General features: G+C 31.9%; 1 protein-coding gene across 1 annotated transcript; it reads right to left on the minus strand.

The window, feature by feature from the left end:
- Positions 1-805: 805 nt before the first annotated feature.
- On the minus strand, positions 806-24,740 carry LOC129232054 (probable asparagine--tRNA ligase, mitochondrial). Its single transcript, XM_054866290.1, has 7 exons — positions 24,654-24,740; positions 12,298-12,401; positions 10,549-10,666; positions 6,053-6,193; positions 4,839-4,928; positions 3,309-3,505; positions 806-959 (listed from the first exon to the last, which is right to left on the minus strand). The coding sequence occupies exons 1-7, from the start codon at positions 24,738-24,740 to the stop codon at positions 806-808; spliced, it is 891 nt and encodes a 296-aa protein (XP_054722265.1).
- Between the last annotated feature and the right edge of the window lie 1,421 nt (positions 24,741-26,161).

Consider the following 26,161-nt stretch of genomic DNA (forward strand, 5'->3'; position numbering starts at 1 on the left):
AAAAAAGATAAGCAAGAAACGCACGAACGGGACAGCAAAAAAAAAGCGACGATGTGAGTGACTAAAATTAGAGCTAGGAGACGGAGAAACAAGTTTCCAATTAGGTCGCTTGACCACTCTGAGCAATCCACTTTTCTGACAAGGTAAATCCCCTTTAGAGAACTGGAACGGCTACCCCCCTCCCGTAATAGAACTTTTGCTAACAATGCTCCTCCCCTGACCCACTGTCCCCCCTTCGCTCCGATGGTGTTTGCTCGCCCACGTGATTCTGCGTTTCTCTCCTCCGTGAAACACGTGCAATCGCTGACTCACCTCCTCTCCCTCCCCGTTTCGACCTCGTCGCCTTAGGTCGAAGGGCAAAGGACTTCGCAAAATAAAAGAATTGATGTGGCGCCATCTATTGGCAGCATTTTCAACTTTTTGACAAAAACTCAGATTTTTTTTTTTACTTGAAAAAAATAAAAACGACACTGTACCCGCCGCACCCATTATATGCGCCGCACAGGCATTATTTTTACTTTTTTTCTTGTATGCGCCGCGGCGCTTATTCCCGAAAATACGGTACACCCATGCATTAATTAGCAGGGATAATCGGGAGTACAGTGTACAAATAGATCAAGAGATAGGTAGGTAGATAGATATCATACGGTAATCTTTGTCAAAAAGCTGAGCTGCTTTTCATATTAACCTAAAGGCTTATGATGCTAAGAAATTAAGACATGACTATACTTTTCAATAAATTGTAAAACCAATAAAAATAAATTCTTTGAACAACATACATTTTAACACTTTCAAATAAAATAAACTAATCTAATTTTATACTTGCTTCTAATAAGGAATCTAGATTGCTAATAAATGGTATTTCAGCTTCCACCATGCTAAATTCACTTGCATGCTGTCGTGTTCGTGAATTTTCAGCTCTGAAGACAGGACCAAAATTATAAACAGGTCCCATAGCACTGCAAGACAGAAATTGAGTTACATTCAAGAGAAAATGCTATACTTCAATTCAGGACACTGAATTTAACAATACATCTTTTGAAAAGTATAATTTAAAAAATACCATTTTTTGACTACTAGTCAATTAATACAAAATCACTAGAATTGCAGCTGCAAGCGAAAAATACTGCCAACGTTTGAAGATGCATCACATACTTGATTTTCATGGCATTTTTCAACAGAAGTTTTAAGAGTTACCTGAGAATTTTATTTCATGAGCAATCGTTTCACAGGAATAATGTTGCTGATGTTTAGACTTGCTTTTACAGTTGAATTTTTATTGATGGATTTAAAATTGAAAACATTCAAAAAAAAATAATAATAATAAAAACTATCACATAAAAAGCATTTTCTCCAATTTCACACCATTCAGTTTTAGCCTCAATAAAAGTAAAAGTATTGAATTTTCTTTCATCCTTTAGCTGTTAGCCTGAATCTTTAGGGGTGGCATGACATAAGATGTAAAAATCCTTAATTTACCATGGTAGGTCAATATTTGTGCAGGGGTGGTCTATCAGGTGTAAGCCCAGCAGAACCTCTTGCTGTTATTGAGCCATGGTTTCCATTAAAGTTGCATAGTTTTCAAAATGCGAAAACACTATCTAAAATCTATATAAATAAAGCAGAGAATATATATGTGTGTGTGTGTTCCCTATACAAATACACAGTTTTAGTCGGATCTCCACCAAATTTAGCATTGGGGTACGTGGGCACCCAAGAAGGAACGTAGGAGAGTTTTCAAACGTCAAAAAAGAACTGAACCATTCAAATTCAAATTTAATGGTTCTTTCTACCTGAAATAATTACCCAACCAGTTCAATTTTAACGCCATTGGAAAACCCACAAAAAATACCCATACAGTTCATCCATTTCCTTCAAATAAAAAATAAAGGCTGTAAAATCACCGGGAAAAATAAATAAGAAGCACAGCTAAGACTAATGGAACAGAAATTTTAAATCGGAAAATTATCATTTGCGCGATCTCATTTTAAATTAGCATTCATTAGGTTGCCACTTTTTTCCTCGACAGTTACTAAATAATTTTTTTTTTTTTTTTTTGAGGTAAAAATTTCCCTTTTTGATTATTATTTAGTGATTTATCTTCTTTCTTTTTTTTTCAGGATTTTAGTTGTATTTATGGAGGGTTTCATTTAATTTTTTCAGGAACTTCTTTCTTTGAGAATGATTATTTTGATGGGAAATTTTGTAGTTTTTTTTTTTTTTTTTTCTGATTGAAACCTGATTGTTGAACATGCGTCACGTGACAAAACTTTTATTTTCGAGGTAGACCGTGCAAGACCGGGCAATGCAGCTAGTATGAAAATAAAGCAAGTCAATAAGTAAATATATAAACAATGCATGATCCAAGAGAGGATTGACACAAGCATGGTGATATTTAACTTAATCTTATTGTAAGTTTTAGCTGAGTTGTTTAAACTACTGTTAAGTTCAACAACACTAAAACGTAATGGGTATATCTCCCCAATAATGCATTTATTGGGGGGAGGGCACTTGTTCAATTTCGAAAATCAAACTTTTTTTTCTCTATAATAAGTATAATTCTAAATTTTTTACGTCAAATCAAATACAAATAACTACTTTGTATTTATTTCTTTAAAGATGTCATGGCAAAACTTTGAATGAGTTTTCAGTTGCAGACAAAATACATTGAGGCATTAAAAAAAAATATGTATCCTTCAACATTCGACATTTTGGTAGAGCTTTTTTTTTTCTTCCCAACTTAAGATTTTTTTCTGAAGAAGTTTCGAACTCAGCTTAAACCCTGATATTCTGGCTTTGTATTTATCATAAAAATTTAACATTGAAAAATAAAGGAGGGGGGGGGGGTAAAAGTTTTCAGAGCATCATATTGTTTTTTTAATTCAAAATGAAACTAAATGTAGAAAATCAAAATAATTAACATTTCTTTCCCTACCCTTTTTTACTTTCACTAATTTTCTACTTTTTTAATTGAATTTACACCTGGTATGGTCTAGTCTTTGTATATTAAACTCCTTCAAAATGATCACGTCTGTAAAAAATTCCAAGGAGTTTTTCTTGCCTTGGGAAAACAAATCCTAGCTATAACAATCTCTTTAGATATAAGTCACTGTCAATACATCTGTGCTGAGCCGGACCTTCCTTTAAACAGCAAAAAAAAAAAGGTTGTGTTAGGATTGCACCCAGTGAAAAAAGACTGTTCCTAAAAGCAATACCAGTTTAGCAGACAAGACAATAATTTAAATTTTAATCCATACAGTTTGTATCTTCTCACATTTCTTTTGGTACAAAGCAGAATAAAATATTACCTTGCCATGGCTTCTAGATGGAGTTGTCCAGACACAGTCATATATGCTTGGGAACCAAAGTACTCTTCGGTTTCAGCTGATGGTTCTTCATCGATATCTGAATCATCTGATAATTCTTTGTTGATGCTTGCTACCTCTGGCAGTTTACCGTCAATGCATTTGGAAATGGTTGTCCCAGGTTGTTTAGGAGTCACTTCCTAGCTTATAAAAAGAAAACTCATTATGTGTTTAGTTACATACTAAAAAGTTAAAACCTGCCTTTTACAACTTCGTTAAAATTTTTGATGCGAAAATACTTTGAGATTGAGTTAATTTCTGTTCAAAAAACAGCATTGTACAAACCATCATGTCTAATAATACTAAATCATTATCATCGACTTTGACGGTATTGTTATTTATGATTAGTCTCTTTTATTTAAACACTTTTGAGGGATTATAAATATGAAGTTTATTGAAAAAAATAATACAGTAAAGAAAATGCAATGGGGGTGTTACCTTCAGTCAAAAATACTACTTTTAATCACTGAAATTGATAGAACAAGCAAAAAAAAAAATAACATGGAGTCAAAAAATACTTTTATTTTCCTAACATTTAATTTTTAATTAATTTTTTAAATGTCTGATTTCTAAAGCAACATATGTCATCGAGTGACGTCAAAAGTGAAGAAAGCCATCTAGAAACAGAGCGTGTAGTTGTCTTTTTGGGCAAGGTGATTTTTTTTTCACTGCAAGCAATTATTAGTCGAACGAGAATTATTAGTTAAGTAAAATATCCATTTGGTGAAGTTTGGCAATGTCCTGAAACTTTATTTTGGTAGCCCTTGTGACTTGTTCAATTGTGACGTCGAAAATGAAAACAATGACTGAACTTCTTTTAAGATTTTAAGAGAGAAAATAAGTCAAAATTATGAAAAAGAAAAGTAATTCACTCCATCTTTTCCATTACGCTCTTTCAGAATTTTTTTTTTTAATGGGAAACAACCCAATTGTTTCAAAAAGGTTTTGTACATGCGAGCACAAACAATTGAGGGGCTGACATGGGGAAGACAATAAATCACAAAAAGTAAATTTTACAGGGGAAGCAAAAGATGCCAGGTCAAATACTGTGAACTAGATACAAGAACCATTTTCCATTCCTCTTAAAAACTAAACCATTTTTACTAATTGGCTTACTGTTTATTCCATGCCATTGGCTTGAGTGCTTACTGTTTTTTCTGTGAAAAAAAACAAAAAACTTAAAATTTGTGACTTACTGTCTTCCCTATGTCAGCCCCTCAATTGATGAATTGACGACATGCAATAACTTGCATTACATTGCCTTCATCCCACTTTATCTGCTACCTATCTAAAAGCCCAATACCTGCCAGACACATTCTTAGCAAACTTTTGTAAAAGCCTTTCCTTCAGACTTTAAAGGGAATCAAATTAATGTAAAAATAATTTCCTTGGTATTATGGGCTGCCAGAATTGAAGGAAAAAAACATTTAACAAAAGTTTTAAAAGAAGAAAGCAAAAAGAAATTCAATTTACCTGACTTGCTTTGACTGAAAACACTTCTCCGGCCCCTTCGCAGTCATTTACTGTTATTATAGGAGTGTGTAAGAAACAGAAGCCCTGTTCCTGTAAAAGAAGAAAAGCATAAGCTAGAAGATCAACAACAAATGAGCTGATGTGTGCATCACATGACTTTTATTTTTCCTCTAATTTAACCTCATTTCCCCATTATTGGCAATTTTAATGTGATTCAATAGTTTACTCTCTAAATATCACCAACGTTGGCCAAATTGAAACACATTTTTTTTAAAAAATCGCCAAATTGGCAACAAAACTTGGCGACCAAAAGACTGGCGATATATCACCAACTGTCTGCCAAATTATAACACCACATGAGTTTACATCGTAATTAACAATGATTTCCCCCAAAAAAGGGGTAAAAGACCCCTTTAGGAAACCCGAATGCAACCAAAGGGGGAGGTGCACAACTAGACCCCACTAGGAATCTACGTACCAAATTTCAACTTTCTAGGACTTACCGTACTTGAGTTATGCGACATACATACGCACATACATACATACAGACATCACGAGAAAATTCGTTGTAATTAACTCGGGAATCGTCATTATGGATATTTCGTGTGTCTATATGTTCTTAGGCACTTATGGTGCACTTGTGGTCGAGTCAAAAAAAAAATATTCATTCAGGGGTGAGTAAAATGGAAATTAAGGTTGATTTTTGAGTGGAAATTTTTTTCGCGAATACAATACTTCCTTTTTTGTAAAAGGAAGTAAAAACTGAGCCCAATAGAATTAGTTTATACCGAATTCAAAATTTAAGAAACTAAATTTCATAATATAATTGAGAATTTGTCTCACATTTATACAACATGGAAACTCGCATATAAGTAAGAAGTAATTCATCACGGGGATGAAGACTGTTTATTTATGTATCTGTAGCTCAGACGAACCTTTATTAACATTCTGTTCCCATCAACGCTCTGCAAAAACACCTGATAGATTCTTTTAACTTTTACAGTGCTGTTGACGGTGGTATGACATGAGCCAGAAACTTGGTGAATCACTAGCTATATTTCCCATTACTGTTCAATATTCTATAGATCATGCTTATAAATGTTTTTAACTTTTGAATAATTTACGCTAATTCGGTGTAAAATGCTATGACGAGCAAGTTGAAGAAAAAGAGAAATTTCATAATTGATTTAAAAACATACAAAATTGTTTCTTACTTGAAAGAAGGTGTGTACAGCAAAAGATGCAACATTCCTGATGCGAAGAATTGACGAAAACTTCCTTGTCCTAGGTCTCAAGTGCAAATACTGTCTAACATACTCTGGACTATACTTCTGACCATATGCGAAAGGATAATCCTATTTTTAAAAAATACTAAATTAATTAGATCATACAACATATTTACATAGTAAACAGTACATGGGAGTTTAGGGTTCATTATTTTCTTTTCTATTCACAGGAATCAATATCACATTAATGATGAAATATTCTGATTAGGATATCATAAGGAGATAGTGTTTAATTTCCAAATTCGGAACAAAATCAAGTTCTTAAAATGAACTATAAATTTATGAAACACTTGTTAGCACTGAATAGTGTTCTTTTTTTAGCAGAGGTTGAAAACATTTTTTTTTTTTTTTTTGCTCTAAAAAAATATATTTTCCATCAAAAATATTCACACAGGCAAAAAAACAAAAAGAACTCACAAAATATCAAGTAAAAAGTTTAAAAAATAATCCGCAGGTCAACATTGTGAATTTATAATTACATAGTGAAATGTTTACACACTACAGTTGAGTCTCAACTTACGCAAAGGATGTGTTCCAAGACCACTCACGTAAGTCAAAATTTCGCTTTGTGGAGTGTACTTTTATATAACACACCTAGTTATTTTAGGTATTTTTGTAAACACCTCTCAAACTGTTATATACCATGTCTAAACTATATATTACCATTTTTTACATAAAGAAATGAAGTTTTACTGTATTTAAAAAAAAAATTGTATTATTCAACATAATATATTGTTACAATATACAAAACCAAGATCAATGGGAAAAAGAGGAAAAATAAAACAGTACCCTAGGTAATGTGTGTAGTAATAATAAATGCAGCACTATAATAGTACGATACAGTAGATATAGTAATTACGCAGGGGCGGCATTTCAGCATTTCATTTGGGGGGTCGAGTTTCTTAAATATGTATTACCACAGTGCGGTAACAAACACACATTAGCTAACAAGAAGTGGTCATAAAATCGGTTTAATATGAATAAAAATTAGTGCTTAGACGCAATTAAAATTCTGATTCATTTTCTAATAAGTTATCATACAAAACATCTTGATACTGATTTTTTTATACCTTCTGGAAAAGTTTTAATGCATGTTTTTTGGAATTCAGAAGAGCAGGGAATCCTCTTAATATCAGTAACCAGTGTCATGCTGTTTTGCCAGTACAGCTAAATAGAAAAGGTTTTTTCTTTCTTTTGCTCATTGTGCTTCGAAAAGATTTCTCTAACCTAACAAAAAATTTTCTCTACCATCTGAGCTGATTGGAATAGTTAAAAAATAATTGAAGTAACAAAGTTATGTATGAAAACACTTTTTATGTCTTGCTCTTCAAAATCACACAGGCAACTTAAAAAATTGCAAGGAGCTTAATTTTTCATCATTGAATAATCTAGTCTCGTGGGCGCACTCAGCTTCAATGAGATGTCAATGACCACCAGCTCTGTTATTCACTATTCCAGGCTGAAGAGTCCACAACAAGGACGGAACTGCAGTCTCTGGATGTGATAACTGGTCTGTCGGTATATTGCCTGTAATTTTTCTTGCCTAGTGCTAAAAATTTTACTCATAATTGAAACATTTTATTTTTCGTTTTCAAAAAATCCAATCCAGATAATATAGAGCCTACCATGCAGAAAAATAATTATCATCAAATCTTGTGTTAATTTTATTCGAAAAACAATCTATTACTTCATACAAAATATTAAAAAATCAGTGTTTGACTTCACATCATCATGTGGATTTTTCTTTTTTTAGCGCCTTTTTCGAATTGGCTCGGAGGAAGAATTTTTTTGAAAACATTTCACCATTGATTGAAATATGCATCTATGTAAAATCTATTTTCAATTTCAATTGCAGATTGAACTATGGTAGTATGAATGCACAGATCAATTGTAGATTGAACTGTGGCTTGAATAATCCGAAAATTAAGTGTGGCGGATTGAAGATGTTTTGATAGAGTAAAGCATTTTTAAAACACTTTCCGCAATAGAAACAAATTGAATAAAAATTCAAATGAAGTCATACATGCTGAAGGGCATGAGCTTTTGAAAGAATCGTTTTGCAATAATTCTCACAGTTGTCAAATCACTACTTTGAAGTTATAGAGGAAGGTTCTTATGATTTTAACTCTTGAAGACCATCTTGTGTCACTTCGAGATTGCATAACTATAGAGTCCCATAAAAGGTATTTGTTGATTTTTTTTTTTTTTTTTAAATTCAATAAGCACATACATTTTTAAGAAGTTTCTATAAAAGCAGATAATGCATTGAGCAGCTGAAACGTGTTTCTAGCAAAAGAAAGCGATGAACACTCATTAAATAAATATACACTTTTTTTAAAAAAATGCGTAAAAGTGAATGTAAAATATCAAGGACTTTCCTTGTGTTTACCTTGCAGCCACACCACTTTGAACGGGCCTCTCCTATTGGACATACCATCGTTACACTGGGCACACAAGTATGAAATATTTAGCCGAGAAAAGGCCGAAAAATACTTCGTGAATTTCTAAGTTATCATCCAAATAACGAAAAACACTTTTTCTAGTCTGGGAATGTGTCGAGCTTCATCAAATAGTGAGAACCAGCGAGATTTTTTTAATGAACATTGATTTCCGACTTACATAAATTGAATTCACCCATTTTCTATCATTCTGCTTAAAAAATTTGGGGGTGCGACCGCCCCCTCTTGACCCCCCTATTTGCCCCCCCTGTAATTACGTTAAAACTTTAAAGATGAAGATGATGAGGATTTACACTGAGCAATCAGATTGTTATCAGTCTCCTCTTGATACTGTATGGACTTTAGGCAATTTGTCAGAAGAAGAGGAATAACAAGAAAGAATGATAAATTATCTTCTGCATTCTGCCGAAATTATTCTGCTAAAAATTTTTGCTTTGTGGGAAGAAATTAGCCTCAGCTCTAAAACTCATTACTCCTGAAAAACTTGCATTATAGCCATTTCAAATAAGTAAAATTGTGTTGTAGCAGGAGTTGATTGTATTGGGTTCCCTTTAGCATAACATCTTGATATGATAAACAAAAAACAATGTAACAAAGCAAGCACTGGGTTTACAGCTAATACTTCAAAAATATAACACCTAATGAAAGAACAAAGTTATATTTGAAAGAACACTATCACGATATTCTTACAAAATAACAAGAATGAAAGATACACATTACTAAAAATAAATAAGAACTTTTTTCTCCCTTTAGTGTCCAGAATCCTAAGCACCACATGCACTTAAATACCAATACTAAATCATTCTGAGGGATATTAAGAATGCAGCAATTCCTTATGTATGAGAGCATAAGTAATTTAAATTCAACAAGGTTATCCAATACTATACAAGAATTTGACAAAAAATAGAGTTGTTTAAAAAACCTCGTAAAGAAATTAAATGCCTAAACAGCACCTTCACAGTAGTACAATATTCCCTCAATTAAATTATTTTAAAGAAGTCTGGTTTTTTAAATGAAAATAAAATCATAAAAATCTTACAGAAGAAATATATCCAACTTTCAAAACACAATTCAAGTTGTCTCATCATGACTCTTCCATGCTTTTAATAGAGATCAAATACAAAGGTTTCTTTTACATTAATACTGATTTCAAAACGATTCTGTGTAAGGAACAAATTGGTAATTTATACAAAGTTGCACAGAACTCTTTCTTTTAGCGAGATATTACATAAATGATTAATAACCTCAATTAAATAGTAATCTAACACACCAGCTTTTTGCAGAGAATTGAAATTCATAAAAAAACTTGCAATTTATTTAAGGATAGTGAAAACCTTTGTTTGTTTCTTTTCTTTTTTTTTTTTTGAAATTGTTACGAATTGTAACAATTTCAAAAAAAATGGTCAAGCGTGGATGGCTAATTATCGGAACTTGTTTTCCTAATTAGTCGAGGCGAAACCCCCTGCTTTTAGTTTTAGGTTTGAGCTCTTGTTTATTGTTTATAGTTTAGCATGTGGTGCTTTTGCTCAATGTTACTTTATATTGCATGTACTGGAGCTTAAACATTCTCTTTTAGTTCATAGTTAAAATTTTGGTCTTTTGACCATATTTAATGAATCCTCCACGGCTGATGAGCTCTGGATTCAAATTTTATCTTTTCCTATTTAATAGCTATTTGCAATTTTCTTTTTTATCAGCATTATTTTTGTATAATTTGTTTAATATTTGGAATTTGGTTAGCTTTATATAGATATATATATCACAAGGTTCTGTGAGGCCACACTTTATCAGCCTGAAGAAAGCACCGCATGTAAAATAAAAAGATCCAATGCTTCTACAAATTAAATATACCTAAGTTTCTGAATATCAGCTTGAATGCTTAAAATTTCCTTAATTTAACGAATCTTTAAGTTAATAAATTTGGAAGAAAAAGAATAAGACTCCCCCAAGAGTAATTTTACTAACTGAATGGCAGCCTCCAATTTCCTTCCAACTAGCTGCATGAAATTCAACTGTCTGACCTTTGTGAGAACTGTTAACTAGACTACCTTCTACTTGGATAGAGCTACCGTAACTGGGACACCTGGAAGGAAAATTATTTGTTAATGGAAACTAGCAAGAAAACAAAATCATATGGTTTAGTGAAGAAAAAATATATTTTGATAAGATGTATACTTGAAAAGAAAACTATAAGGAGTGAAAAAATTTTCTCCCTTACACAATAATATTCTCAGTAACTGGTTCTTAGGTGTATGAGTTTCAATTTTTTTTTCTTTTTTCTTTTTTTGTAAGGAATTCTAAAGTTTCATTTTTAAATGATCCACCCCAAATAATGCAAGTGACGATTTTGCTTATTCTAATAGTATCATAGTGATAAATATCATAAAGGTATGAAAAAATGAATTTTTTTTCTGATGGATTGGACAAAAGACAATATCGACATCCAAAATAAATTAACTAATGAGCAAAGGAACAACAATTGAATAACAGTAGAAAAAGTCTATGGCCCCATTCGTCCTCTTGCTTTCCAGTAGCATTCTCAAAAACTTGTGGAGTACAGCATAGGGCAGCGCTTCAGATGAATACAATCCATACCTTCCCGAAAGGTACAGGGTATGGAGTGAAAAAATAAATGAATAAAATCATAGGTTCATATTTATGTAAAAAGAAAGTTGTAAAATTATGTGTGCACTTTCTAGAAAAACTAAAGTCATATAGATTTAGTTTTTTTTTTAAATAAAATGAAAGCCCTTTCCAACTCTTCTCTAGCAATACCCATTTTTAAAAAAATTATAGTGATATATTTGCTTTATACATCTGGGATGAATTTGTAAATTTTTCAGTACCCAAAGGTCAATGAGAATCCAGAGTCATGGTTAATTATTTTTATAAATATGGAATTTTTTCCACCAGAAAAGTACCACAAAATGGATTTCCCTTGTTTTCCAGCACCAACTCACTACTGATGCACAAATATAAATAAATATAATATTATTAAGTAAAATATATATAATAATATTAAGTAAATTTGAATAAAAAGTTCATATATTTTCTAAAGTTCCTTTGTTTCTTGGTGAAGTTGCGATTTGTGCGACAATATGTATTAAAACACTAAAAGAACTTAAATAATATTTTGAAGCGTCAAGGCAACGTCTCATTCTCATATAAATGATGGCCGATGATCAAGATGATCAAGTAACCCGCGTGTTTCAGTGTTTCAAGAATGAAACTCGTGCCACGGCATGATAATTTGATATAATAAGTTTTGGTAATGTTTAAAATTCAGGGAAAATCTTTATTGTGACAAGGTTGAACTCAATCTGGTAACTTAATTCTGTTTTACTGGTAAGACTCATTTTAGGAGAATGAAGAAATGTAAAAATGGTCAACAATGATCGCTATCTACTGGAGTTAAGGATTAATCCACTGGAGTTAGGGTTAAAACTTAAACTGCCAAAATATCATCAAACATTCAATTGCTGTGTTCAAATGTAGAAGCAAATTTTCACTCATCATACCATGAAGGGAGACTTTCTAGTTGATCATAAAAGCAATAACTTCAATCAACAAGGGTTTAATGTAATTCTAGTACAGTTAACAATTAAAAAGAAAGCAGATCACAATAAAACTTATTTTAAAGTTTTGATTTCAAAACATAAATTGAGAGATTGAAATACTTCTTGTTCTAAACAACAAAATAATAAGAATACATACTGTTTGTCAGCTGCAATTAAAACTTGCAATCTTTCTGCACTACTACCATCCACTAAATCTATAAAGTAGATTTCTTTGTGTTTTCTGAGTGCTCGAACCCAACCCTAAGGAGAAAATATTGGAAGATCAAAATATGTTGAGCAGACAAAAAATTTCAAATATACAACGGATGCACTAATTAGTTATCAATAATCTATAATCCGTCATTTTTCCGAAAATATTGAAAAAATAATTAGCAGAAAAGCCACTTTTTACTTAAATTTTTTTTAATTATGCCTACAATGGAAAAAGTGAGATAATTTTTCATTTTATTCATGGTCACCATGTTTGAACAAAGTTACACATAAACTTACATTTTGACACCAGATAGTAAACCAGTAAAATATACATAAAGCACTTAAAAACTGAACGTTTCATTTTAAAAGTAAAAATCAATATAACTCAGCATTTGAATTTTACAATTTGTAGCATACAATAGAAACCAACCTATCTTTTATAAAATAGTATTATTTAACCTTTGAGTATAACTTGTCTCCAACAAAACACGACACATCCTTGGTTTTCATTTGTATTGTCATATGCTCTTTTGCCGCATCTTTTCTCGTGAGAGAAAACATTTTTCTCACAATTCTTGAATGAAGTGCCACCTACTAATAGATTTTTCATTTACAGTTTTATATAAAACTGAGCCATTGATTGTCAGTAAGGTCCAAAAAAATTACTAAAGCTCGTGCAAATTTTATTTCAAAGTGTAAAAATCTCATTTCACAAGTGGCCTCTTGGCATTATATAATGAGGAAAAGATGATGGTCTCTAAATCTTTGACCACAAGCTATATACAGTTTGAAATCCTTTTACAGAATATGTTTTACATGTTCTGTAAAAGCAAGCATAATTTTTGCAAGCCATAATTTCCCCAAAAATGAAGGAAAAAATGCCAGGGATTTTATGAGATAAAATTTTCACAAATTTTATGCCCAAAGCAAATTTTATTTTTAAAAAATATTTCGTGAGGCCTAAATTTTCAGGATTACAACTGGCTTGTAAAATTCGTGAGAATTAATAATTTTACATAAATAAAACTGATATAATGTCATACATTTCCGGGTGGTGACCGGAGCAGGATAGTCCCAACGTAGTTCATGGGTGTCGTAAGAGGAAACTAAAACGGACACCCAATCGAAGGTGTGAGGCACCGTGCTGATGGATGAATGGCATCTGGGTTGTATGATGTCTGAAAGGTCCCCTCGAGAAACTGGGGAAAACCTCGTTGTATTTTGCCTTACACTCGTACAGGGTGGTCGTGCAGGTGTTAACCTTTTACCACCTCACAGTTCCCAGCTCCAGTTGAGTTGGAGGCTGACTTGAAGGGATGTAATGATGTACTATAATAATACTGTACAGTAGATCCAGTAATGATATTTGTAACTTTGAAAAATGAAGATGTTGATGATTTATGTTGCATAATCAAATCTAATATATTTTTAAATACAGTTGCTTCGCTAGTTCTTTTATAAAGTATCCATCTATGGCAACACCACTCTTCCTGGTCTCTCTAATTCTCAATACAAAAGCAGTTTCCATTTTCATAATTTTTGCATTTTGCTTAGACATTACTCTGCAAGCTTTTACAGATTTCCTTTTTCTTGACTTTTAATTATACATACAAAACTTTCACTAACACCTAATTTGCGTGATACCTTTGATGCATTTTTTAGTTGTTCAAGCACAACGAGATCCTTAAGCTTTCCTTTAACTATCAGAAACTTTCTCTTTTTCTTTCTATCGTCACAAACTTTAGATGAAACAGCCCTCTTAGGTGTGTTATATTTCATCAACTTTTGCGTTTTGAGTGATAAAAATATGATAAATGTGGAGCAGTTATTTTTATACACAAACAAAGCTATGTTCAGACTAGTACGGTGTGGGGACTTCCGCTGCCAGTGATGCTAAAGGAATGAAGGTTTATTCACAAAAAAAAAAAAAAAAAATTTAGCTTGCCAATAACAAAGCCAATACTTTCACAGTGCAATTCCCTTCTGAAAAATTTCGTATAGCAGGTGAGGAATTCGCGTTGGGTCTAAAATTATTTACTGGTGAAAAAATTGTGCTAAAGCCATTTCCCGTAAGTCAAATCACGTTGTAGTGGGAGTCGACTGTAACAAAAATTCACTAGATCCTCTTTCATCGTCATTAAGAAGCCTAACTGATGATGAAGAGTTAACAACAAACCATTTTAACTACCAGGCAACAGTGTAGATCAAGTTGTTACAAAAGAGTGATGTTGAAACCAACTCATCTTATTTTGAGGTAAATTTTGTTTCTAAATGGTTCTTTGAAGTTTAACTACAATAAAAAAAAGTTGCATACTGTTCTTGAAACCTAAATTATGTAATTGTCGAATTCAAAAAAAAAGATGTCGTTGTGTGCCGTCATCTGTGACTAATTATAAAAATAATATAACGATACAGAATCGCCTAAAACATCGGGAGACTCTGGGTAACCCATCTCCCATTCCCTTCATTTAGAAGGAAGAATAATGTGCAACTATAATTCCTGACGTTGAAATACCTTAACCTAATACCTGAACAGTTAAAAAGTACCTGCATGAAAAGTTTTGACCCTACAGGTTTCTGTAGCAAGATTTCTTTTATGGTATGTAAGTACGAAACTCGGTATGGATTTCTAAGAGATACAAATTTCCGGAAACCTTTATAACAAAACATAATAACTTTTAAAGCTTGAAGAACAGTCAATTACGGATTAAGTTATGAGTTACACTCTATCGTAAGAGCATTCGTTTGTAAACTTTAAAAGGACCGGCATGCAACAGAATATAAATAATTACTTCTTCACTTCAATTCTCCGGAGCGTCTATTCACGATCTGAGTCGTAGCCTACGAGGATGCAGAGAAAGGGGAGACGCCTAAAGCCGTAAACTTGCTGCGCGCACTTGAAGCCGAACCGTGGACAGAGCGGGTAAGGGGAGAGGGGAAGGGGAAAACTCTACCCAAGAAAGCAATGGTATTCAATATAGAGTAATAGGGAAAACGTTCAGAAAGAAAAATAAATGTGCGGCGCTTTTATAATTTTTATTGTCGGAGCAACAAAAATGCTTTATTTATCACATACAACAATGAAAAAAGCTATTTCTTTCGAGAGATTTTTTTTTCTTATTTTTATTCATTTTTGTTGTTAGTGAATGCATTTTTGGAATGTAGAGTAGTTATTTATTTCCCCCGATTACCACACAATTTCAGAAGCTTAAACGCACTTACTTAATGAAAAAATATGTCTAAAACTGTGCATAGTTAGAATTAGAGTATAAACACATAAGAAATAAATTACACTAAAAATGTGGATGCCTTTAATCTTAAATTTTGAACATTGTTTGAAAGAACTACAGAATAGACATTGTGTGAAAGAACTACAGAATATGTACCAAGTACAGAAAATGTCTTTATTATACACAACAAATATCGACACATTGAAAGTAAAACACAAATGTATGACAAAAATTTAAATTTTTTAAAAAATACCCTTAAAATAGCTGAAAATTTAAATAATTTTTCTATTACATTTTCTTTTGTCAAGTCTCTCTTTAATAAATTAGCTCTCTTTAATAAATTTAGTTTTTTTTTTTTTTTTAATCTGCCTTGTAGTACAAAATTTATGTATTGCTAAAGCCATTTGCACAAATGAGACATTTTCACTCACTGTATTTCTGGAATATAAAACTTGCTTTTAATTGTGACAGTTAAAATATGGTGAATCATCATTATATATATCATAATATGATGTAGCAAATTTATAGTTTTCTTGCATTTAAAAAAATATGTGCCCTATCCTCTTTTTTCTATGGTTCTAGTAGAGATATTTCGAACAAGAAATGAGTTATTCAAGTTGTGTTTGCCAGGGTTGGCAAATATTTCGCCACGGGTAGAAAAAACCACGGTTTTCCCCTTCCAGCAAAAATAGATTTTTTGCCAATATTTAAAAAGGAACAAAAAATGGAATTTTTACAGACAACTTACGTAGTTTTTAAATTTTGCCCTCAGTAAATTTATAAAAGATATTAAACATGCCTTAATTAAATTCTAGTTTTGGTTTTCATTGACATCTAGCTAAAAATAAATGTAATATTAAACTTGCTTAAACAAATGCTTCCAAAGATTTTTTTTTTTTTTTAATAAAAATTGAATTTACAATTTGCATTTGAGACAGGAAAATAAATGCATTCAAGGGTTTTAATCTATACTGTGTCAGTTTAAATTGTACAGCAAATTATCATTGAGAAAATATTTTTGCCGAAACATACAACTCTGCTCACTGTCAAATTTTTAAATTTCATAGCATGTTCTCATCACTGGATTGACAAGAAAACCTTATAAGACTAAACAATACAAAGAGTCGAACAATTTTATTTTGCGAAGTTTATTCTTGTATAGTGCGTTTAAGCTTCATACAGATTATGATGATGAATTTAAAATTATTCTAAACCTCAGTTTTTAGTTAAAGAAAAATATTTTGTTTTTATTTTCCTTGCAAACATTATATAACACTAAATTTTTGGCCAACTATTTAATAATTAAAGAATTTAAAAAATAAAACATAATAAAATAAATAATTAATAATTATGTAATAATAATTAACAATAAATTTACAAATTGACTGCAGTGAAATAATAGTTATAAATCTTTACATCTTTTTTTAACACTTATAGTAAGCTTACACTAATATTTTTGTTGCGGAGAGGATATTGGAACTGTTCACATGTGCCCCGACATGTTGAGTTCACAAGTGCCCCGTCATCTACCTTAGAACTAATTTTCAACATAAATAATTTTAAATTTAATTACAAATTTCAAACATTGACATAAATAAACGTGAATGTTCATATAATGGTTTGCAATGATTGAATTTAGCTTATTAAGTAGTTTCCTATTCCTATTCCTATTCAGAGTCACAACTGACTGCAACTGTATTTATGTCGAGGACTGCATACTAAGTGCCTTGCCTCCATTATTTTACGTACCGATAGATGGCAGCACCATCACCGGATCGAACAGTTAATGAGAATTTAGAACTAGTCCAGGAGCTAATAGCTACCTAGTACTAGCACCCCCAGAGGTATCGTTTCACTTGGAGGATTAAGTAGTTTAAAATATGTTTTTACACAAAGAAGATAGTGATAAAAGTACATCAGCATCAGCTAAAACAAAGAAGCTGTCACCACAGGAACATAAACTGGCTCCTTGCTCTGAAAGTTTGGTAAAGGAGTAGGGCTAATACTGCCATTACTTGAGAATTTAAAAAAAATTTTGCTTGACGTTATCCTAGTAAAACATACCATGTTCCCATGTGCCCCGCGCTCACATGAGCCCCCTTTTCCCCTACGTTTTTAGAACTTTAATTTCGAAAACTTTTCGTGAAGAGTCCCCGAATTTTTCCTCATAAAATCATCCAAATCGAATGAAATTTCTTTTTTGGAGCAATTTCTAATCCAGGGGAGAGATCTCTTATTATCTTAACTATGGTCCTCTTCTTATCATTTTAACTATGATCCACAAGTGCGTTTGATGAACTTAAATTCAGAAAAATTTTCCGAGAGATTCGAACCTTCCTTCAACCTACACTGTAAGAGAATACATTTTTTTTTTTTCATTAAAAAAATCTTTGACCTCTTTTCAAAAAGAAAGAGAAAAGAATTAAAAATGATAAGTTCATTAGAATAAATACATTATATGAAAGAAAATCGTTTTTATCCCCTGTTGCTAAAAAATCATTTAAAAAATACTAAATGTACTTTCAAAATAAATAAAAAATAATAAAATGTCAACTTAACGAAATAATTTTCATTATGAAAAAAAAATCGTCTGCGCATATCTTTGTTTAGAAGAAACATAAAGGACTCCAAATTTCTCCGCCAAAAGCTGTATGCATAAATTAAAACTTTAGAGAAAAAATAGAAAACAAATCTTACCAACAGTAATTATTTTACTGTAAAAACCAGGTCTACGGAAACAAGCAAAATTTGTTTAAAGTAAATCCACCTTTAAATTCGGGATCTGTACTGACTTTTAGTTTCGCCGCAGCCGTTAATGTTAAGGTACTGTTAATGTAATGTTGCTTCCTGTTCAAAATTGAACGGAAAATTGTTCAAACCAAAAAGATATTTTCTTTTCATGCTCTTCCTCAAAAACTTTTTCCTACATGGTTTGTTTGAAGCAAATTCGCCTCTAAGATCAGGAGGATTTATATTTGCCTTGAATTTCATAGGCGCTAATGTTAAGGTTTTTTTTTTTTTTTTTTGAAATGTTCAAAATTGAACGAAAAATTGTTCAAATCAAAAAAAGAAATACGGGAATATGGAATCTTCTCCGAGATCTTTCGGGAAAAAAAATGTTCGAACCGGACTATTCACTCAAAAGTTCTTTTTTTTTGGGGGGGGGGGGGGATTGACAGACTGGCAGATATTTTTTTCCATCTCAAGACTACTTTCCAATTTTAATTTTTCGATACTAATTTCATTATTTTCTTTATTTTTGACCTTTTTTTTTGGTGATAGTTTTAAGATGCATAAAGAATTTTTTCATGCTTTTTCTTCTTTCTCTAACTTTTACTGGGAAAGTAGGCTAAAAATTAAACCGAAAATATAAAACAGCGATATAAAAATGAGAAATTTATGAACAAAATATAAACTGAACACTAATACTACTAAAAGTAGTAGCTACAAAGTATCAAAACATAAATTCATATGGTAAAATTTGTGATAAAATTTTAAAAAGTTTAGTAAAAAGCATCCAATTGTAGTTCCGTAATATAAACTTAGCAGAACACGTACGTACTAAAGGTAAAATACATAAAGAACACTAACTTTTAAATCTTCTAACTCCAAAAGATAAAAACTAAGATAAATCAAGTGGAGCCTAGCAAAAAAATGTAAAAATTCTAATCACGAAATATTAAAAATTAAACTCACGTATCAAAACCAAGAAGGACAATGTGAAACTTTTAAGAGCAGAAGATCAAAACTAAGATTCAACTAGAAAAAAACAGAGGGAAAAAAAATGAAAAAGTTGTAATCAGGAAACGATAAAAGTTAAACTTAGCAAAATTATGAATGAATGTGTAACACTTCTAAGAGCAAAATATGCAAACTTAAACGTATCCAGAGAAAACTTAAATGTAATGCAAAAACGTTTTAATACTAAGTGCAGAATATTTAAAACAACACAAATATGTCAGGCTACTAAATGCAAAGTTTCAAAACTTAGGTCCATGAAGTAAAACTTAGTACAAAATATTACTAAAGCTTTAATTCACGTAGTATATCATTGAATGAAAACAGGGGCGTAACCAGAAAATAATTTCGGGGAGGTTTTAATAATTTTCATGCGGAACTTTGCGCTATTTGTGCTAATGTTCAAGTCGTCGGGTTATCTATTATGAAAGCGTTTTATGCAATTAATATACATATAAAAGACATTTAAGTTTTGGAACACTATTTTTGGACATTTTTAAATCTAAACGAAAATTTAAATGTCAAACCGAACTTTTCAAAGGAGGAGGCGGGGGTTGAACCCTAAGCCCCCCCCCCTCCCTTGTATACAGCCCTGAATGAAAGCGTAAAAGCAATAAGTTCAAAACCAGTTGTAATTCACGAAAAGTAAAAAGTAAGATAGTTTTGGAAAGCCAGAGAGTCTGTCTACATTGTTTTCGGAAATTTCATCGAAAATGCCAATTATAACGCAGTCGGATACCTGAAGCATATAAGCTTCAAGTTTCAAGAGTAAAAGGAATTACCTAGTAACTACAAAGAAGTTCTCGAAAGGACAAAATCTGAAGCATTTCAAATAATTTCCGTTAAGTGAAATAAAATATGAACATATAGCATTTGTTCAACTTTATTTTTATCACTTACTTGAAGTATTCAGTTTAATTAGGGGTAGCAGAGTTAAAGGGAAACTTCGTGAAGAAAATCAATTATCTTCACACTGGTAGTTAATAATGTTTTAGCATCCAGCGAGAGGTACAGGCAAAAATGGTGCGGCTCCATCTCGAAGCATGATGATAAAAGCTAAAGTAGGGTAGTCCGTTCAGGGAATAAATGCAACTCAATGAATGAATATGTCGTAATTTGTTTTGAAAAGCAAGGTTTCACGAATTTTTTCTTAGATGAATTGGTAAAGGTAACTTTCTTCTATACAATTGCAAATAGAAAATGGTTAGAAAATGTTGTATTTGTCATCTCAGTAGAAATGTTCGTTGGCTAGAATGCTGCATTTTTTTTTTTTTTTTTCATTTCAACCCTTACAAACTTGTACCAGAACAATGGGGTTGTTTCCTTCAGTCAAAAGTACTACTTTTAGTCACTGAAATCGATAGAATAAGCAAAAATGATAACATGGGTCCAGAACAGCGCCGTATCCAAGGGGAGGGTTTTAGGGGTTAAACCCCTCCCTTGGGGAAAAAATAAGCAAAATGAATAAAATATATATTTGACTTAAATTTACTTTAATAAGAAAGTTTGCGTTCAGCGTTTTTATTTTATTTTAATTTTCTCTCTGAAGTTTTTTTGCGATTTACAACTGCTAAAGCCTTACAAACTGATGTAATATTTCGGAAAAAGTATGGCGGACGAAGGGCTGAATGATCTACCAATGCAAAGAAAGAATATTGCTTATTGTAAGGAGCTTACGGTGAATTTGGCATAGGTTACATCTATGAAGATGCATTAGTGATTGTGCTTGGCTATGTAATTTGCATCTGCAAAGAGCTCTTTCTTGTTTAGTTTATTAAGCATTATTTCAGAACATAACAACCTGATATACATTCTACATTATAAAAGAATTTGTGAAGAGTTTTTAATACTCATTGCAATATACTACATAGTAAACAGATTTAATTAAAAAGAAGCGAGCAAAGTTTGATTAAAGCGAATCTGTGAAACGAAGGAATACTTTGGTAACTTGTACAGCTAGAGGTATCCTTCAAGAATACAGCAGTCCTTACATGTGAATAAAAGCCATACTGGGATCGGCAATTTGTCGTAAAACTAAAAGCTGTAAGGGGGTTGAATTCTCCCCCCCCCCCCTACTGGTAAGTTTAAAACCCCTCCCTTTATGAAAATCTGGACACGGGCCTGGTCTAGAAAATACTTTCATTTTCTCAACAGTTATTTTTTAATTAATTTTTTAAACTTCGATTTTTGAAACAAGGCGTGATCTGAATGACGTCACAAATGATGCATTTTGGAGCATCTTTCAACAGCGTTTCCACGTTATGATAATCAAGAAGCGAATTAAAATTGCGCTTTTTGCTTACTATCAACCATATCGTTACCAATACATGTGAGTAAAGATGAGAATTTAATATTTTATTTTGTGCACATGGCAACAATGATTGGCATTTCATCATTTGTGATGTCATTTCAGAAATATAAACAATGAAAGCGCGCCGATTTAAGAATTTTTTTAGAAATATTAAACTTAAGCAAATTATTTTAAAAATCGTCAGATCCTACGTTTTCAAACACGCTCTTTCAGAAACAAAAATACTTTTAAATTTTTGGAAACTACCCTATTAAAGTTCCCAGTTTTTCTTAATACATGCCATTAAAAATGCTCTTAATGTCATGTACAAAACCCTTAATGTTGACAATTTTAGATATTTCTAGCGACAAAATTTTGTTTTCATTCACTAGTCAGGCTCTCAGGCTACCTATAAACCAAGATTCAGACAAATAGCTTTGATCTTCACTTTTTGTATCATGGATGTGGATCTCTCACTGTTGTGATAAAATATTTTCAGCTACCAGTGTTTGGATAATGTTTTTTTATTGAGTGTTTTGCCTTTAGTCCTGTTATAGCCATTCCAGATTAATCATCTCCTCCTATCAAGGGTGAAATTGCCGTCTTTGGATGCTGTAGTTTTGCAATAATTCATGGCAAATGAGTTTTTCAGTGTTTGCTTGCAATGGGGTTGTTTTCTTCGGTCAAAAGTAGTACATTTAGTAGTACAAAAGTAGTACAAAAGAAGATACAAAAGTAGTAAGTCACTGAAATTGATAGAATAAGCAAAAAAAAAAAAAAAAATCATGGACCCAGAAAACACTTTTATTTTCCAAACAGTTATTTTTGAATTAATTTTTTAAAATGTCCGATTTTTTAAACAAGGCGTGACCTTGATGATGTCACCAATGATGCAGTTTGGCGAATCTTTCTACCGTGGTTCCACGTTATGATAATCAAGAAGTGATCGAATTAAATATTGCGCTCTATGCTTGCTATCAACCATATCGTTGCCAATAAACGTCAGTAAAGATGCGAATTAAATATTTTGCTCTGTGAATGGCAACACTGAATGGCATTTCATCATTTGTGATGTCACACGACAGAAGTTTAAACAATGAAAGCGCTCCGATTTAAGTAATTGTTTTAAAAATATTAAACTTAAACAAATTATTTTAAAAATGGTCTATGTTTTTAAGTATGCTCTTTCAGCAAAAAATACGTTTAAAATTTTGGAAACGACTGCTTTAGCTCTGGCGAAACTTGATAAATTCTTTGAAATTCTTCTCGGTAATTCAGGAAGATTCAAGATAATTACTGCCAAAAAATTTAAAACATTTTGCAAGGTTCCTGATATGATGTGCTCCAAAAACGTGACTGGCTTTTATTGGGAAGATTTCTGAACTCTTTAGAAATCATTCCAGGTTAATTTCGAGAAGGTTACTGACTTTTAAGTTGGAGAAACCAGCTTAGACGGGTCAAAAAGTTCACTTTTTTATGTCATATAATGTTAGTAAAGCAAATCAAGAATATGTTGCTAAAATTTTAGTGAAAAATTCCGATTAGTTCCGATGATATGGACACTTAAGTGACTGTGGAGATTAGAAAATGTTCACAGCAGATTTTTTCAAATGCGTTTTTCTCGAAACAACTTTTTTTTTCAACTAGTGGGCATTCTAGCTCAAAAAGTTATTGACCCATCGTACTGAAATTTTTTTGTGAATATTCTTTATTCAATTATACTCTATACGGAGCAGTGAGAAGCAAAGGGATGTAGGTGGACATTTTCGAGTAAAACGCGTTTAAAGATAACATCCTAGGTAGGCTTTCATTGAAATTTTTTTCTAAATTATGCTGTATAGCAACAACTACCAGGGCTTCTAGTACTATATCTTGCCCCAAGACAGAGGAGAGGTTCCCCTACCATGTGTACTGGTTATCTCCAAATTTTTAGTTTTGCCACTTACATTGCTTTGCTTCTCGCTGCTTCATATGAACCTATATAACTCTGGGATGATATTATAAATAAAAAAAAAATTAATGCAAGAAATCTGAAAAAAAAGAAAGAAAACAAACTGATGTGTGCATCACATGACTTCCTTTTACTCCAGTTTAATGTCATTTCCCCACTACTGGCAATTTTAATGTGATTCAATAGTTAACTCTCTAAATATCACCAACAGTGGCTAAATTGAAACAGATTTTAAAAAAATTTTAAAAAAATCGCCAAATTTGTCGCCAAGTTGGTGACAAGGCGACTAAAAGCCAGGCGATATATCGCCAAGTGTCCGCCAAATTATAACACCACTTGAGTTTACATTGAAATTAACAATGATTTCCCCCCGAAAAGGGGCAAAAGACCCCTTTAGAAACCCCGAAGGCAACCAAAAGGGGAGGTGCACAACTAGACCCCACAATACTTTCTTTTTTGTAAAAGAAAGTAAAAATGGTAGGAAAATATGACAATTTAATCAAACACCTCAAAAACATGCAATTTTCAGCTTTTTTGATAACAATTAGGTTCATGTTCTCAGGAAATATGTTGTTTACAGGGAAAAAAAATTGCAATGATTACAGATAAAAATTGTGGCTTCGGTAATGCCCACCGTCAACAAGCTCTGATGGCAACTGCCCATGGACAGTAGATTCTAACTCCACTACTTCTGGTGGAAATAACTTGAAAAAATTACAAGGTATACTCATAAGATGAATAAAATATCCTCCAAGTTTAAACAAATTCTGATTTTTTTCTTTTCTGTTAAAAAAATTCACGAAAAGCAGTAAAATTTCGCCCTCTTAAACTGGTTTCCTCCGTTAATTTGAATCTTTCTTGTTTTTGCTGATGCCCGTGATTTTTCAGAAATGATCCTGAATTTAGCGTATCATCCGAAAGGGAAATTCTCTCATTTCCATTTCATCCCCAGTAAGCATAATATCCTTAAGCGTAAAATGAAAATTAGATGAAATTTATGAGCAGGAGGAACCGCTTCGAGAGAAACTGAATCTCTCTCTCTCTCTCTTTTTTTTTTTTTAAATTTATCATCAGATCGCGTCTGCGCACACCTGCTTCGTGCGTGATTCTTTTTGAAGAACTTCTTTGCCTTCGAGCGTATCTTCCCCAAGTCTGCGACAATGTAGATCTGCTATCATCGTCAATGCAGGTCTAGTATCTCTTTCTTCTTTTTTTCTCTGTTATTTATTTTTATGCTATGTCAAAAAACCCCTTTAAGGATACCTTCCTTTTTTTTTCTGTGGACACTTCCTTAAAAAGTATTCCACTTTGACCTATATGAGACCAGGTATATATACAGCAGGGAAACAGCATGGCTTCATACAGTCACAGTGAAACAAAGAGCTCAAGTTTTCCAAACTTCAACCATGAGAGCAGTGCAAGTAAGTTCCCTGAACGAAGAATTTATTTAAATAACTCCTAGTGATGCATAGAAATATTCTTTACTAAGACTCAATCTGTTCTTTTTTTCCCCCCTTCACACTCATCTAACTTCTATGTTTTTGATGTTAAATCAGTTTCGATATCTTTTATGTATGAAAATTTTTCTTAAATTCAAAAATTGCAACTAACTTCTCTACCAGCATGTAAATAAATATGTTTCAATATTACTATGGTTCAGAAAGGAATTTTTTGCTAAACAATTTTTCCTTTTCTTAAGTTATTTCAAAATTGAAGCAATCAATTGATTTCTTTCCTTTCTTGTTTAAGATATGATATTAGAACTGATTTTTTTCGCTTAAAAAATGCTTTTTTGTGTTTCTATTAATTTTTTCTCTCTTTATTTCTTGTTTTTTTTTCTTTTTTCTTTTAAGATATGCGTTTGTATTCCTCCTTCAAAACATTAAAAAAATTGTAGTATTCATTTCGTGTGTGAATTTAAAAATTGATGGTCAGTCGGAACAAAAAATGCATTTCCAGTTTGCATATTATTTCATGAATCAATAGTGCTGAGTTAGATATAATTGAGATATTATACATTTAGCCAGAAATAAGGACATTTATAATTGTACTGCATCATGGCTCTTCGAGATGGTTCTTCAGACTACTAGGCAAGGGGGTCCTCCCCCCCCCCAATTTCAATGGCGCACCCCCCCCCCCCCTTTTTTGCAACCCTTTTCCCCTTTTTTTATTTTTAGCTTTCTTTTTTTTATTTATTTTTTAAATTCTTTTATATATTTATTTTTTAAATATTTTTATTTATTTATTTTTAAAAATATTTTTATTTATTTATTTATTTATTTTTATTTATTATTATCAATATTATTGTTAACGCCAATGACATACACGCACACACACACAGGCACACAAATTAAATGTATAAATGAAATAAAATATAAAAAAATAAATAAAATAAATAATTTTGATCAAAAACAAATCAATAAATAAATTTGAATATATAGATTTATAAAATTTAAAAATCCCACCCAAACATTTAGATGGCGCAACTTGCGCCATAATCTTCCTCTCTGGCACCCCTTCTACTAGGGATGTTTAAAATCATAGGAGATAAATATTTTGCAGATATTTTCAAGAATTAGAGAGAAAAGAACTACATAAA

The sequence above is a fragment of the Uloborus diversus genome, unplaced genomic scaffold (genome assembly GCF_026930045.1).
Source record: "Uloborus diversus isolate 005 unplaced genomic scaffold, Udiv.v.3.1 scaffold_1013, whole genome shotgun sequence".
NCBI classification, from domain to species: Eukaryota; Metazoa; Arthropoda; class Arachnida; order Araneae; family Uloboridae; genus Uloborus; species Uloborus diversus.

Bases quoted from the DNA above. Each gene is read 5' to 3' on its own strand.
- LOC129232054 (XM_054866290.1), bottom strand. From the start codon at position 24,740: ATGATAGCAGATCTACATTGTCGCAGACTTGGGGAAGATACGCTCGAA. The intron at 12,402-24,653 runs GTGTGCGCAGAC...TTTTCTCCTTAG, and splicing joins AAGAATCACGCACGAAGCAG to GGTTGGGTTCGAGCACTCAG. The intron at 6,194-10,548 runs GTTAGTAAAATT...TTTTAAAAATAG, and splicing joins AAATTGGAGGCTGCCATTCA to GATTATCCTTTCGCATATGG.